The 16,684-nt window shown below is 39.8% G+C and overlaps 1 protein-coding gene across 1 annotated transcript in view; it reads right to left on the bottom strand.

Moving 5' to 3' along the window:
* Window positions 1-3,762: 3,762 nt before the first annotated feature.
* BPGM (bisphosphoglycerate mutase) overlaps window positions 3,763-16,684 on the bottom strand; it is a 35,831-nt gene continuing 22,909 nt past the window's right edge. Inside the window, exon 3 of the mRNA XM_068549480.1 lies at window positions 3,763-5,859. Coding sequence (XP_068405581.1) covers window positions 5,681-5,859 — 179 coding nt within the window. The 3' untranslated portion in view covers window positions 3,763-5,680. The remainder of the gene's footprint in view (window positions 5,860-16,684) is intronic.

Raw genomic sequence — 16,684 nt, 5'->3', positions numbered from 1 at the left:
GGAGCAGCAGTAGAAATCATGGCTGCTTTGAGGTCACATGGATTCAAGCTGGGCGATGGCACTGAGCTGAGTGACACAGGGGACATGGGAGGTGGCCGCTGCAGGGAGCTAAAATCGAAGGAAACGGAGGCCCAGAGATTAAGTAGAGTTTAGGAGCCAAACGGTGGCATTAAGAAGGTATGCCATCCTAAGGTACTAAAAGATTAAAGTAGAAGGTTTTGTATCAGGAGAAATTCTATTTGTTCAGCTACAAGGTGATGGCAATCATAATCCTATTTTTGACTTGTATTAGCAGAGAAGCTAATTGTCTGATACATAACCGTAGCACTAGACCTAGTAGAAAAAAATGAGTGTACAACTTGTTTCTTGACAATACAGACTAAAGAAGTTTTTCCTTTACTAACAAAAACTGAGATTTCAAGAATAAAAAGTATAGAAGCCAGGCACCTTTATCCAGTCACCGCATATAGCGTAACATGTTTTAGTGACTGTACTTAATACAAGGTTGTTTTAGTTGCTTCTTTGTCAATATTTATTTATTTGGGGGGGGGTTTATCTTGGAAAATGTCAAACCTACAGAAAAGCTGGAAGAATAGTACATTATTAACTCTTTCCTCATCAATTATAACATTTACTAGATTTGCTTTCTGCGTCTCTTTAAATATATAGGAGCAATTGTGTTGGCTCAAACATTTTAATGTGAGCTGCAGACATAATGACACCTCACCCTTAAATTTTTCAGGCCCCCAAAATATCCTCTATAACTTTTAATTAAAATATCGAATTAAGGTTCAAATCTTAAAACCCTAATCCCCGGTGTGATGGTATTTGGAGGTGGGGTCTTTGGCAGGTGCGCAGATTTAGATGAGGTCGTGAGGGTGGATCCTTCATGATGAGAACAGTGTCCTTATAAGAGGAAGTGACCAGAGCCCCCTCCCTCTCTACCATGTGAGGACACAGCGAGAAGGAGTCTTTCTGAGCACCAGAAAGAGGGTCCTTATCAGACGCTAAATCTGCCAGTGCCTGGATCTTGGACTTCCCAGCCTCCAGAACTGTGAGAAATGTGTGTTACTTAAGCCACCCAGTCTGTGGTTGTTTTGTCACAACAGCCTGAACAGACTGAGACAAATGTTCTATAACCCATTATTGTTATTCTTTTCTTTCATCTCAAACGGTCCCAGATTTGGCATTTGAAGCCAATTTTTGTGTCCCACCAGTCTTTGGACATTTTTTTCTTTTCTGACTCAAGATGTTCTAAGCTCACCTTATACTTTATCTGCCTCCAACCTGGAATCAACGATTTTCCCAAACATGCCTGGGTCTGTGGAACAGTATTTAGAAAACAAGATCAAGGGAACTACATGTGCTCATTATTACTAGGTCATGGCTTCTAGGCCCTTTCAGAGCACAGAGCCAGAGCTGGGGTTGGGGGGTGGGGGAAAGGTGGGGTGGCATTGGGAAGAAAGAGAGAGGAAAATGCACACACATTCCTACAGGTATCTCCAGCTCAAAACTAGTAACACGGGGGTCTTCTTTATCTTCCTCCACTTTCTATCTCCCTTCTCCCATTGTGAGTAACCTAATTTACAATAACATCAACAAATTTGCTCAATTTTTTAAATCTATGAGATTCAGAATTACATCCTAAAAACACTCTCCGGAACATTTTCATCTTTAAACACTTGAATTTAACATCAGCGGTACCATATCATCCCAAATTATCCCGCAGAAGTCACACAGAGCAGACTAACAGCTCTTTAAACAGCAACGAGAGATAATGCACCTATATATAGGACTCGAATTGGACAACTTAGCAATGGCTGTTTCTTGAGAGGACCAAAGAGGACAAATTTAGAACAGATTACTGTGGCTTCTGCTTTAATTGGTTGAAGACTATTTCAGGTGTTTCCTTTTCAAAATTTATCCTGTTTGATGTTTGGCATTTGTTTCAAAGCAATCCAGTGGACAGTGTGAGAAGATACACATACTGGTTAATGAGGTGGTAGTGGCTGATTGGTGAGTGTTCTTTGTGTTATTTATACTCTCAGCTCTTGTGGATGTTTAAAATTTTTTATAATAAAAAGATTTTTAAAAATATATTCCTGTCAGAGTAAGCATAAGCTTAAATGGCTAGCCCCAACTCAAATAAACGGCAAATAAGATGTGGCTCTATTATGTGAAAATAGGAAGTACTGATGACAATCTAGCTTATCTTTAAAAAATTGTCTAAGGAACTTTCATTTTTTTTGGACTTAAGTTCCGTGTCTTAAAGGCTAGTCTACATAGCTAGATTATCCTCCAATAAATAAAACTTCACCAATTGTGGAAAAAGATTGACTTAAATTCTGCCTATCATTTTGCCAGATAGCTTTGTCACTAGAGGGAGATTGTATGATTAAAATATTCTTATAGTATGGATGTTTCACATTCCCCTTGGGATCAAAGTCCCCTCACAGACCGATGTGGAAACCATCAGGCTACAGCATAACATGGCATCTGCCACAGCCAGATCTTCTGAGAGCCCAGGCATGATTTAATACAACGAATAGTGTTACATAAGTGAGCCCCAAACTTGCAAAATCCAACCATGCAGAAGACAAATACAGGAGAAATGATCAGGGTCTGCAATGTTGAGGTAATTTGAACATATGAAAGACTTTCCAGGTAAGAGGAAAGCTGAACTTTGAAAAGAGGCTTGCCACTTTATGTAAAAGCATAAAAATAATTAAAAATGACGCTGGGGATGATGAATCTTCTGTCTAGTAAAGCTGGTTCCTCTACCTCATTTTGTCATAAACACAAAGGAGCTAGAAAAATAAAAAACTATAACTACATAGTAGGAATGGGGGGAAATGTACATGACCTCTGACTTCTCTTTCCTGAGACTGTCATCATGATCAGGAGGATTTCTGCTTGTGGCCACCAAGTTGGCCAACTGCTGTCCAATGGGGATTGGCTTTAACCAGCTCACACACTAACCAAAAGAAAGCATTTTCACAACAAACCTATAGAGCCTGGGGAGGCTTCCCAGGCCAGAAGACAAATAACCACTGCCATTAATGTGCACATGGAGGGACTGCATTTTAATAAAAGTGGTCATGACCCAAGATGAGAAATAGTCTGCAAACTTGGAGCAAAAGAATCTGGCTGAGCTTGGAAATAGCCAGATCATGTTAAGAAATTTGCCTCGTACATCTTATCAAGGAAACATACACGACATTATGTACTCTAACCGAAGATGCTTTGTTAATTCAGTGCTCAAATTAGTACTGGATGATGCAAGAACTTCCATTTTCTGAGGCAGAATTTCTGTTCTTTCAGAAAAACAAAGTCTGAGTGTACTGGGATACACTACTCATCTGAGATATTTAAAAATTAAAACTCTAGGAGTAGCATCTTGCTATGGCTCTTTATCTCACCACACTGGACCGGCATGAAACAATCATTACAGCCTGGGCAAAAGACACATGTCTAACTGGCTCCAGGGCAAGCCCAACCTGGCAGCAGGATGGGCTGCGCTCTCCAAGGACCAAATTTCTGGATAAGCTGTCTATCATTTTTTAAATTTAAAAAAATCCCCATTTTTTGGTCTTAGCTTGACGTGGTACAGAAGGATGCCAAGATGAGGATGCAGGTTAGGCAGATTTCAAGATACCTACTTCAAAAATTCTGGATCCCTTGTAAGCCATGCAAAGAAAACAGATTCACTAGGTGGTCTCAAGGTTGAAGTGCTGGAGTCGTTAAAAATAATTTTACATCAAGTTTTCATAAATATCTCTTCGTTTATTTCAGCCAAGATCTCAAAAACCAAATTGTACCAGAAAGTGTCAGCAAAAATAATCCCTCTCTTAGGAAGTCTGTAAGATTCCAAAGTGACTGGGTATGAGCACAGCTCTGTGTGCAGGAGCACATCATGCTGCCGGGTGTCCACTGGAGGTGGATATCTAGATGCAGGACAAGGGAAGAATCCAACTCTAGGCTCTTGAGCTGTGTTAAGACATGGTCACTTCTTGGGCTGGAAAATTCAGACGCCAATTCCAGAGATGAAGCTGTTCAAAAATGGTCTGAGTTGAAGCTTAGCCATAGGTTTGGAATTCTAGGAAGATCTGGTAGTTGTATTCTTGGCCCTGATCTCTGAATTATAAACAGTGTTATTTGGTTAGGCAACAGAACTGTGAAAAGAAGGACTATGGCAGAAAAGCCAGTAGTTGGTCAGGAACGTCAAGCATCCACATTCCATGTCCTTATGCATCACAGATGCAGCCAGCTGTGAGCAAACCAGGTTCATTTCTTCTTTTCAGCCATCTTCATCAGCTGATGCTCTAAGTCTTGATTTAAGGATCAGTACAGACCAAGCAGTAGCAAGGGTTTTAGAATTAGTTTCCTTCTAATGACAGTTTTACTATAAAATGGATACAAATAAACCAACCCACCAATGGAAAACCATGAAAAACTGCTGATATCTGTAACAGCTTTTATAGTTGTAAATTGTTTACATGACTTTATCACTGAAATATATGTCACTTGCTCTGAAATAAGGCAGTAGCTTAAAGAAATGATCACTTACCTATCTCCAGCATCTAAAAACATTCTATATCATTAAGATTGATAAGCAGTCAATTCTGTCTGTGGCCTACCCTGAATACTATAGACTACGTACCATAATGTTTTGCCCTCAGCAGATAAAGAACAAATGTATGTGACAAGTGCGACTATACCATTTCCCCTGTTCAAGTGAATAAAATTACACCCACTATATTCTACCTTCCCCTGACCCGACCTTCAATTTTTAGAGAATTAGGCATGTCTACGTGTGGAAATAAGTACAACTCTTTGTGTTATAGGAAGATAAGAGCAGAGAATAATTCAGCAGCCTATACTTAATATTTATGAATCATATGGAAATTCTTGGGATGGTACCATTTTCAGTCACAGAACTTATTTTTAAATTAATTTTAAAGACCCCAAAATTAAAGTTTAAAAAGCAAAAATAAAACAAAAAGAGAACACGAACAGCTATAGCTGTCTATATGCTGCTAATTCTAGCAGCCAGAGAGGAATTCCACCAAATGTCATGAGGCAAAGGGCCTTGGTGTTTGTTGTTGGCTGTCTTGGAGGAATCCATCCGTGACTCTCCCATTTAATGGGCCTCTAGTCTTAACCTATCAAAGCATCCCTTTCCCTAGAGGAAAAGACTAGTAATAAATACTTAAGTATAGTGTGTTATCTAATGCCCTTTATTATCATCCTAGAAAGTCTCAGTAAATATAAATGTGAACTACTTATTGGAGTAAGTAGTGCCTGTCAGTGGTCACTCTATACTGATTTACTGAATGAGGAATACCTTGAACTTGACCTCCACTTGTTGCTCCCCCATCTCGGAAACTTATGACATTGATTAAGCCCCACTGGTGACCAACTTAGTGACTAATTCAAACGGGGCCGGCAGGGGCTAACGCACAAGGCTTACGACATTAGCACTCAGGCATCCTAAAGCCTTTATCTGGGCCAACATAAGTTACCTAGTTACTTATACAAACTCTACCCCACAGCCTAGATCTGGGAAAATCAGGAAAAATCAGCGGGGGAGAAAAAAAAAAAAAAAAGCGAGATCAGCACCCACAACACACCGCATACCACTCCTCCTGCAGCTATCCCTAGCTAGCACGTGGGAAAGATTTTATTTGTCAGCGCGTTTCACTTTTCCTTGATCCTCTACTTTCTTAATGGCTGCTTGGATAGCCTCTTGGTTGCCCAGGAACTGGTGAGGTCCAACGGCATGCAGGTTCTCGTCCAGTTCCAGGAGAATGGGGACTCCAGTAGGAAGAGTAATGTTGATAATGTCTTCATCTGAGATACCTGGAGATTAAGAGAGGGAGGAGCAAGGCGTTAAAGACAACCCAGGAGGAAGCTGTGTTTACTTATTTAACTACACATTCACTTAGTCCCATATTAACTGCATGTTTGGAACCACACCAGGTACTGTGAGGGATTCCAGCTATAGTTGCTGGAAGCCAAGGGCATCCCAGAAGTTTTATTTATTTATTTACTTATTTATTTGGTTGTGCCAGGTCTTAGTTGCGGCAGGTGGGCTCCTTAGTTGCGGCATGCGAACTCTTTAGTTGCAGCATGTGGGATCTAGCTCCCTGACCAGGGATCAAACCCTAGGCCCCCTGCATTGGGAGCGCAGAGTCTTATACACTGCGCCACCAAGGAAGTCCCTCAGAAGTTTTTTTTTAAAAAAAAAAAGCTAAGACAGAAATTCAAATTACATTAAATCTTGGGACAGTAAATACCTTTTGGGGCAAATTGTTCCTGGTTGTTTCCTATCTAAATCTTAAAGGAATGAAAATTATTCTCTCCATGCTCACATGCGTGTTACTGGTTCTCCACAGAAATCAATCTTGAAAAATCTGAACGTGAACTAGGGGGGGTTTCCGGTTTTTTTCCTTTTATATGTTGTCCCCAGGCTGGCTAAAATTAACCTCAAAATCTAGTTCAATTGATTAGAAAGTGGCTGGTTTTCCAACACTGAGTGAGCATGGGATGCCCTGGGCTAGACCCAGTCAAGGAGGAACCCTCCCCTAGGTGCTCAGGAAACACAATCAAGAGGAATCAAAAGAAGGTTGATCGACATGCCTTGTAAACAGGTCTCGTTCCCCTGCTGTCCCTTAACAGCCCAACTGCTCGGACAGCAAGCTATGTGTAATGGACAAATCACCTTCAATTCTTTTTTTATTTTATTTAAAAAATTTTTTATTTATTTATTTATTTATTTACTTATTTATTTTCGGCGTGCTGCGCGTCCTGCGGGATCTTAGTTCCCTGACCAGGGATTGAACCCACGCCCGAGGCAGTGAAAGCGTGGAGTCCTAACCACTGGACCACCAGGCAATTCCCTCAGTTCTTTTTTTTTTTTTTAAACCTTGGGTTTATTTATTTATTTATGGCTGTGTTGGGTCTTCGTTTCTGTGCGAGGGCTTTGCGGTGCGCGGGCATCTCATTATCGCGGCCTCTCTTGTTGCGGAGCACAGGCTCCAGATGCACAGGCTCAGTAATTGTGGCTCACGGTCCCAGTTGCTCTGCGGCATGTGGGATCCTCCCAGACCAGGGCTCGAACCCGTGTCCCCTGCATTGGCAGGGAGATTCTCAACCACTGCGCCACCAGGGAAGTCCCCCTCACTTCTTTTTTAAATAGCCTGAATCAGGGAATTCCCTGGTGGTCCAGTGGTTAGGACTCCGCGCTCTCACTGCCAAGGGCCCAGGTTCGATCCCTGGTCGGGGAGCTAAGATCCCACATGCCGTACAGTGCGCTCCCACAAAAGTTTTTTTAATAAATAGATAACCTGAATCATAGGTTGTTCAATTTTGACCAGAAGAGCTGGAGTTGTAGCAAGGGTGGTAGCAGCAGTGGTCGTGATAAGGTTTCTATTATTATGAGTGTTTTTAAAAAACAATAAACAGCTAACATGTACTGAGTACATTCCGCATGCCACGTACTCTTCTAAGCACTTTATGTGTATTAACTTACTTAATCACCGTTGCAATCCTAGGAAGATATGCACCATTATTTTTCCATGTAACAATTTCTGACACAGAGAGGTTAAGCAAACAACTCAAGGTCACACAGGCAGTAAAACAGCAAAGCCTGGATTTAAACCCAGGTGTCTGTAACTAGTGCACAATATCTTTCAAGTTTCTCTGAGTTCAAAACGGGCAAAGAGAAGAGAGGAGACCTAAAGAGATGGAGTTAAGCTAATTAAAAGGTGACTGAAAGTATTCAAATTATCTACTTTAAAAACATACCTTTACTATATAGACTTCTAAATTCTAACCATATGCTTCTATTCTTTATTAATAGAAAGGACCCAGGGTAGAGCAAGTTCTGAGGGGAGTGCAAGGGTCCATTTTGGAAGGTGAGAATGGCAGAATAAGTTAGTAGAAGTTAGTTATCAATGCACTTTGTCATTTTACCTTTGGTCATAACTATGAGCACCAGTCATAGAATCATAGCACTGGATCTCAACCGCTGGGGTGGTTCTTTATTAGAATTTCATTTCTAGGTCCAGAAGAGCTGCCTAAGAACTCTTATGCACAAACTGTATACTCAAACAGCTATGAAACAATGGAGAGGATCACAACTTGGAAGTCAGGGTCTATTCTAAGTACACATCCCATCTCCTCCTCTGCTAGTCCCCTTCCAAATACTAACTAGCATAATATATACCTTTAGGCAAGTAACCTCTCTGGGCCTCCACTGCCTCTGTCTAATTAAAAAAAGAAACACACACTCTTCTCTACCACTATTACAAACCGTGTGGGGCAGGAGGAATGGACTTAAAAGAGAACATACATGAGAAAGTATAGCCCAACAAGTGTTTCTTCTTTCTCTACTACGAATTCTCTTCTAGGTAGAAGACATAAAGGGTAGGCTACTAAAACACTACTTTGCCCTGCCAAGCCCCCATCCCCACACTGCAACCCTACACAAGATTACCATCCCAAACTAAAGCTGGCAAGAACAGATAAATTCAGACCAGACAGCCAGCTGTTTAGCTGGGAGATGACTGCCTTGGATTCTAAAAGCCCTCAGGCTCTCTCAGGTCAGATCTGTCAGCTGGACGCATAGTAGCTGCCACCCGCATCCCCTGGAGATAGCCAGAGCGGAATGCAACAGCACGTGGTTTAGAGCCAGGTGACCGCTAAGGATATAGAGAAACTGAAATCCTAATACACTGTAAAATTAAGAGTATAAAATCCTGTGGAATCTTTGGATAACAGTCTGGCAATTCCTCAAACAGGTAAGCACAGAATTACCATGGGACCCTGCAATTTCACTCCTAGGTATATATACCCAAGAGAAATGAAAACACATGTCCACACAAAAACCTGTACACGAACCCTCCCAGCAGCATTATTCATAATAGACAGAAGACAGAAACAGTCTAATGTCCATCAACTGATGAATGGGTAAATTAAATGTGGTAGATCCATGCAATGGAATATTATTTGGCAATAAAAAGGAAAGAAGTGCTGATGCATGCTAAACATTGACAACCCTTGAAAACATTATGCTAAGTGAAAGAAGCCAGTCACAGAGTACATATTGTATGAGTCCATTTATATGAAATGTCCAGAATAGGCAAATCTATAGTGACATAAATAGATCTGGGGTTGCTTAGGGCCAGAGGGAACGGGAGGACTGGGCAGTGATAGCTAGGTATGGAGTTTCTTTTGAGGGTAATGAAAATGTTCTGAAATTGACTGTGGTGATAGATGGGTAACTCTGTGAATATACAACTCTGTGAAAATACAGCTCTGTGAAAAGCCACTGAACTGTACACTTTAAATGGGTGAACTGTGTGTCATGTGAATTATACCTCAAGAAAGCTGTTTAAAAAACTACTAAACAGATCCAGAGACGTTAAATAAAACTCTTCGAGTCACCAGACTGTTAAGGTAGTAAAATTAGACCTTTTTTTAAATTCCCAAATTCCAGGACCTCAACTCTGGTCATCTGACTTGTCTATGGCTATTTCCACCGCAGCCTAAGGAGAGAGGAGAATGTGTTCATGCTCTGCCCTTGTGAAGGGCTGGGTGCTAACTGGACACCAGCACCAAGTGTTCTCATGTTTTCAAGACTAGTCCAGGGATCAACAGATTTGTCTGATCCCCTTGAAACAGCTAACACACTGGGATCATGATGGGCCAGGTTGAGGGTTTGCAGTCTGTGACCTCAGAAAAAAGTTCTGGGTCTTTGGCAGGGGGCGAGGGGCACACATGGAACTCATCTGACCATGGCCTCGGATCTAACAAGCCCTTTCTTTAAGAGCACCACTCTCAAGCTCATGCCTATAGCTTAGATAAAAACCCACTTTTGTGTGGGACCAAATGGAAGAGCCAACTAACAAAGGCCACGAGAACTATAATGTTTCACCTATAAAGAAAGGAAGGCTCAACAAAAATAGAAATGTTTCCAATAAATAAAGTTGACATTCCACTTTAATGACTACTCAAGCCATTCACACAGCAGACTAATTACTTCCAAATATTTAAAATACTTAGACTGGTTAATAATCAGTCAATGAGACTTAAGCGACTGGCTTTTTAAAATAGCAAATGAGGAAAAACCACAATGAAGCCATTACTCATTACTCAGTTTTGGCATAAGCCACATTCTTTGTCCTAAGAGAGTTAAGCAAGCAGAACTCCTAAGGCTAGAAAAATGCATCTGCATTGGATTAAACCAAACTGAATCAATACTATATTATGTAATATCGTATTACAAATTCATTAACTGGAACATCGTATGAAAGTTAAAACGCATGGTCAGATATCACATCCTCTAATAACGGCTTAGATTGTTTTATACAGCATCCAAGAACGTTCTGAAGGGAAACATCTAATGCTGCATCAACCCATCTCTATCACTGCCCCTTCACCAACCCCCAACCATTGTCTTTAATTCTTGAATCTTCATGTAGGAGCGTCTGGGAGTTAACTGCTATCCATTTAAATGATTGGGATATTTTAAGTAAGAAATAATGAAAGTTTGGTGGTAAGTCAAAGGAGTAGCTCAAAGCCAAAACAGGAAGAAATTCAAACAACTTCATTTTCTGCATACAGGACTAACTTCAGAAAGTCAAATCTGTACCTTCGATGACTCCCCTGAGTCACTGCAGCAGGAACAGGAACCACAGACAGTAACTAAGATTACTGCACATATATACAGCACTCCCACTCGCCTTCTGTTAGAAGTGGCTGAGCAAATGCTCACTTCTCCCACCGGGATTATAAGGGACCATGTTTTATACATCCTTGTGTCACCCATGCTTTCAGAACAGTGCCTTATATGCTGCAAGACTTTAGTAAATGTTTGTTCTACTGTAAGGAATTCTATCATGTGTTGCTGCTAGGATCCAGAAATGATTTAGCTTTATGATCCAATATTACAACTATATGTATTATATGAATCTGCTTCTTACATACAAATAAAGGCTATTAGGAATAAAATGTTAACTAGAAACTCTAATGCCTAAAGCCTATATGTGAAAGCACTCTGAGGACTTTCTCGGAGGTACAGTACCGGCTACGTTTCAGAAGGAAATCAAAAGGGAGATGTATGCTCCTCAAAAGTAAGGACTTTGTATGTCCAATTCTAGGTGCTGTATCCCTGTACCAAGAATAGTACAGTACCTGATTTAATGGACCCTTGGCATATAGATGAAATGAATGAATCTGAACTCTCTGAGCTTTCAAATTAAATCTAGTCCTTTACTGTTGAAGCCTTGGTTAAAGATTGTGTTTCCTTTATTACCTTATTAAGAAAAAAAGTCAAATTAAATTTGTCTTCTATATATATTTTCTTTGGTTTTCTCCAAACTGTGTGCTCAAAATCTTTGAATATCAGGAAACAGGAGGAAAGATGTTCAGGGAGACAGATCTGTTACAGGACAAGAGGAAACCCCAATTCCATAATGCTTATTTTTGAGGATGACAGAGAGAGAGGAAAACAGCTCCGATCAAATCATTCAGCTGTGAGGTTCCACCCCTGCCCTGCTTCCCTTTCCCAATTGAGTTAGTCACAATCCAAATCCTACTGATGGGTGATCTGTGATAAGAGTACTGTATTCTTCTATTGCCAAAATAAGAGCTGACAGAAGCGATTCTGAATTCCATATACGGCTTACCTATTTTTAATTATAATTCTTTTAGGTTTGAATGCTATCCATGTACAACTTAAAGATTGGCTGGACAGCAATCAGAGAAGACAAAGAAATAAAAGGAATCCAAATCGGAAAAGAAGAAGTAAAGCTGTCACTGTTTGCAGATGACGTGATACTATACATAGAGAATCCCAAAGATGCTACCAGAAAACTCCTAGAGCTAATCAATGAATTTGGTAAAGTAGCAGGATACAAAATTAATGCACAGAAATCTCTTGCATTTCTATACACTAATGACGAAAAATATGAAAGTGAAATTCAGAAAACACTCCCGTTTACCACTGCAACAAAAAGAATAAAATATCTAGGAATAAACCTACCTAAGGAGACAAAAGACCTGTATGCAGAAAATTATAAGACACTGATGAAAGAAATTAAAGATGATACAAATAGATGGAGAGATATACCATGTTCCTGGATTGGAAGAATCAACATTGTGAAAATGACTCTACTACCCAAAGCAATCTACAGATTCAATGCAATCCCTATCAAACTACCACTGGCATTTTTCACACAACTAGAACAAAAAATTGCACAATTTGTATGGAAACACAAAAGACCCCGAATAGCCAAAGCAATCTTGAGAACGAAAAATGGAGCTGGGGGAATCAGGCTCCCTGACTTCAGACTATATTACAAAGCTACAGTAATCAAGACAGTTTGGTACTGGCACAAAAACAGAAATATAGATCAATGGAACAGGATAGAAAGCCCAGAGATAAACCCATGCACATATGGTCACCTTATCTTTGATAAAGGAGGCAAGCATATACAGTGGAGAAAAGACAGCCTCTTCAATAAGTGGTGCTGGGAAAATTGGACAGATACATGTAAAAGTATGAAATTAGAACACTCCCTGACACCATGCACAAAAATAAACTCAAAATGGATTAAAGACCTAAGTGTAAGGCCAGACACTATCAAACTCTTAGAGGAAAACATAGGCAGAACACTCTATGACATACATCACAGCAAGATTCTTTTTGACCCAGCTCCCAGAGAAATGGAAATAAGAACACAAATAAACAAATGGGACCTAATGAAACTTAAAAGCTTTTGCACAGCAAAGGAAACCATAAACAAGACCAAAAGACAACCATCAGAATGGGAGAAAATATTTGCAAATGAAGCAACTGACAAAGGATTAATCTCCAAGATTTACAAGCAGCTCATGCAGCTCAGTAACAAAAAAACGAACAACCCAATCCAAAAATGGGCAGAAGACCTAAAGAGACATTTCTCCAAAGAAGATATACAGATTGCCAACAGACACATGAAAGAATGCTCAACATCATTAATCATTAGAGAAATGCAAATCAAAACTACAATGAGATATCATCTCACACCGGTCAGAATGGCCATCATCAAAAAATCTAGAAACAATAAATGCTGGAGAGGGTGTGGAGGAAAGGGAACCCTCTTGCACTGTTGGTGGGAATGTAAATTGATACAGCCACTATGGAGAACAGTATGGAGGTTCCTTAAAAAACTACAAATAGAACTACCATACGACCCAGCAATCCCACTACTGGGTATATACCCTGAGAAAACCATAGTTCAAAAAGAGTCATGTACCTAAATGTTCATTGCAGCTCTATTTACAATAGCCAGGACATGGAAGCAACCTAAATGTCCATCGACAGATGAATGGATAAAGAAGATGTGGCACATGTATATAGTGGAATATTACTCAGCCATAAAAAGAAATGAAATGGAGGTATTTGTAATGAGGTGGATGGAGTTAGAGCCTGTCATACAGAGTGAAGTAAGTCAGAAAGAGAAAAACAAATACAGTATGCTAACACATATATATGGAATCTAAGGAAAAAAAAAAAAAAAGGCCATGAAGAACCTAGTGGCAAGACGGGAATAAAGACACAGACCTACTAGAGAATGGACTTGAGGATATGGGGAGGGGGTGGGGTGAGATGTGACAGGGTGAGAGAGTGTCATGGACATATATACACTACCAAATGTAAAATAGATAGCTAGTGGGAAGCAGCTGCATAGCACAGGGAGATCAGCTCGGTGCTTTGTGACCACCTAGCGGGGTGGGATGGGGAGGGTGGGAGGGAGGGAGATGCAAGAGGGAAGAGATATGGGAACATATGTATATGTATAACTGATTTACCTTGTTATAAAGCAGAAACTAACACACCATTGTAAAGCAATTATACTTCAATAAAGATGTTTAAAAAAATTAAATAAATAAATAAATAAATAAATAATAGTCAACCCATCCAAAAAAAAAAAAAAGATTGGCTGGGGAATAATTGGAAATGGGTTATTTGAATCATGTAACATGATGACAGTATAACGGCCTCTAATTTAGAATAAGGCAGAGAGAAGAATCCATTCTACATCTAATTTTATAGTTAAGTGGCCTACAACTTTTAAAAATGAAGGTTTCTATAAATCAGTTATACTTATAATAAGAGAAAGCTTAGCCACACCACTAGATAAGCATTTGCTTCACAGAAGAGAGGCCTGACTGCTACTTCAGAAAATATCCCACTACAAAATGCCAAAGGTGACTGACTGGTCAGTCCCCATCCCCACAGCAAGTCCCAGCTGACCTTTCCTCCTTGAATCTCTAATTTTACCTCATCACTTCTTTGCCTTGTTATATGTGCAGCTGCACACAGTTCTTCAGGGGTCAAGTCTGTCTTGCATGCCACTCTTACTCCAAACTTGAAACTGCCTATTCCTTTCTTGAACCCAGACTAAACAATCCACTCCTGCTGGCAAGATGAAGACTACATCCAGTGCTTCAGTTCAGTACCTGGCTTCTCCTTCAATGTGGGCCGGCAGGAAACAAACAGGAAGTGACTACGCCAACCGCAGAGAAAGAAACACACGCCTGTCTGGAGCACTAAGGAACAGGGTGTTGTTAGACACTAAGCCTGGGTTAGGAGTGTTTGTGGTGGTGCTTGGTGAGAGGTGGGCCCTGCTGTAATCCGGACTTGTTAGGCAATTATTTCTGCTGCCACAAATCAGTAAAGCAGTCCCTTAAGCAGGAATTTTCTCACTATATAATATTTCATATGTCTGTTTTAAGTCTTCTTTCTTCTGAAGGGATTAAGAACTACTATCAAGTTAAAAGTAAAGCATTCCATGGGACTACACCAAACTAAAAAGCTTTGGCACAGACAAGGAAGCTATCAACAAACCAAAAGGCAGTATTCTGAATGGGAGAAGATATTTGCCAACGATATATCCGATAAGGGGTTCATATCCAAAATATACAAGGAACTAATATACCTCAACATCAAAAAACCAAACAACCTGATTAAAAAATGTGCAGAGGACCTGAATAGATATTTTCCAAAGAGGAAATGCAGATGGCCAACAGACACATAAAAAGATGCTCAACAGTACTAATCATCAGGGAAATGCAAATTAAAACCACAATGATATATCACCTCACACCTGTCAGAACGGCTATCATCAAAAAGACAACAAATAACAACTGTTGGCAAGAATGTGCAGAAAAGGGAACCCTGTGCAATGCTGGTAGGATTGTAAATTGGTGCAGCCATTATAGAAAGCAGTATGGAGGTTCTTCAAAAAATTAAAAATAGAACTACCATATTATCTAGCAATTTCACTTCTGGATATTTATCCAAAGAAAACAAAAACACGAATTCAAAAAGATACATGGAATTCTCTGGTGGTCCACTGGTTAGGACTCTGCACTTTCACTGTCGAGGGCGTGGGTTCAGTCCCTGGTCAGGGAACTAAGGTCCCACAAACCATATGGCGCAGCCAAGAAAAAAAATTTTTTTTTCAAAAAGATACACACACACCAATGTTCATTGCAGCATTATTTATAATAGCCAAGATATGGAAGCAACCTAAGTGTTCATTGATGAATGGATAAAGAAGATGTGGTGTATATATACAATAAAATATTACTCAGCCATTAAGAAAAAGAAAGCTTGCCATTTGTGACAACATGGATGGATCTAGAGGGTATTATGCTAAGTGAAATCAGAGAAAGGCAAATACCATACGATCTCACTTATATGTGGAATCTAAAAAACAAAACAAACAAACAAAATAAAATGCAAACAGTCAACAATTGCTCAAACGAAATTTAAAAAACATGACTTAGCTACATTAAATAGCAGAGTAAAACAAAGTATTGAACAAAGTAAAAATACTGAACCATAGCTTTCCAGTGAGTTCAGAGACTTGTTCTAGTTCCTACAAGAAACACGATACATATGTAAAATGCCTAGAACTGCGTTTAGCACACAGTGTGCACTCAAAAAAGGGCCACCTGGTATAGCTATACTAGGGAGTGTCATTCACAGACCACAATGTTAGGGTAACAGCAATAATAATGTAAGACTCAATTAGTTGCATGAAATTACCTTTTTATGGTTTACTTGCCAAAGATACTCTTGACTCAGCTTCTCACAACATACTATTCCAAACAGAATAGATCAACGGAAGGGCTACTTTTTAGAAAAAATTTAAAACAAAACAGCCCAGGTGGTAATTGTGTGTGGAGACTCAGTGAACTGGGTTTAGGCGGAGTTCATGACTCCAACTACTTATCGTGATCATGGCTAAGCCATCTGAGGTCTGTCTGGGTTTCATTTTCCTTCAACAGCATCTGTCTTCTTTCCCACAAATGGAAGAAGTGTCAGGCAGGACTTGACTGACTATAGGGTAAAATCATAGCACCAAATATTTGAAAAACAAAATAACATCTAAGGAACTAACAATACTCTCCACTGTTGAGGTACATACAATCTAGTAAATGAATAACTCTACTATACTCTTAGTCAAAGATCTTAAGGCACTTGGAGACTTCAGGGTAGACCAATTTCTTAATTAGCTATGTGACTGGGTCATCATTCTTCCTACTTCAAAGTTACCATAAAGTATTTTTATGATAGGACAGTATGCTGTCATTGATGCTATGAGTTACCACACTCCTCCCCAGCAGA

The sequence above is a fragment of the Eschrichtius robustus genome, chromosome 8 (assembly GCF_028021215.1).
Source record: "Eschrichtius robustus isolate mEscRob2 chromosome 8, mEscRob2.pri, whole genome shotgun sequence".
NCBI lineage: Eukaryota > Metazoa > Chordata > Mammalia > Artiodactyla > Eschrichtiidae > Eschrichtius > Eschrichtius robustus.
This window is presented reverse-complemented; position numbering and strand designations above follow the sequence as displayed.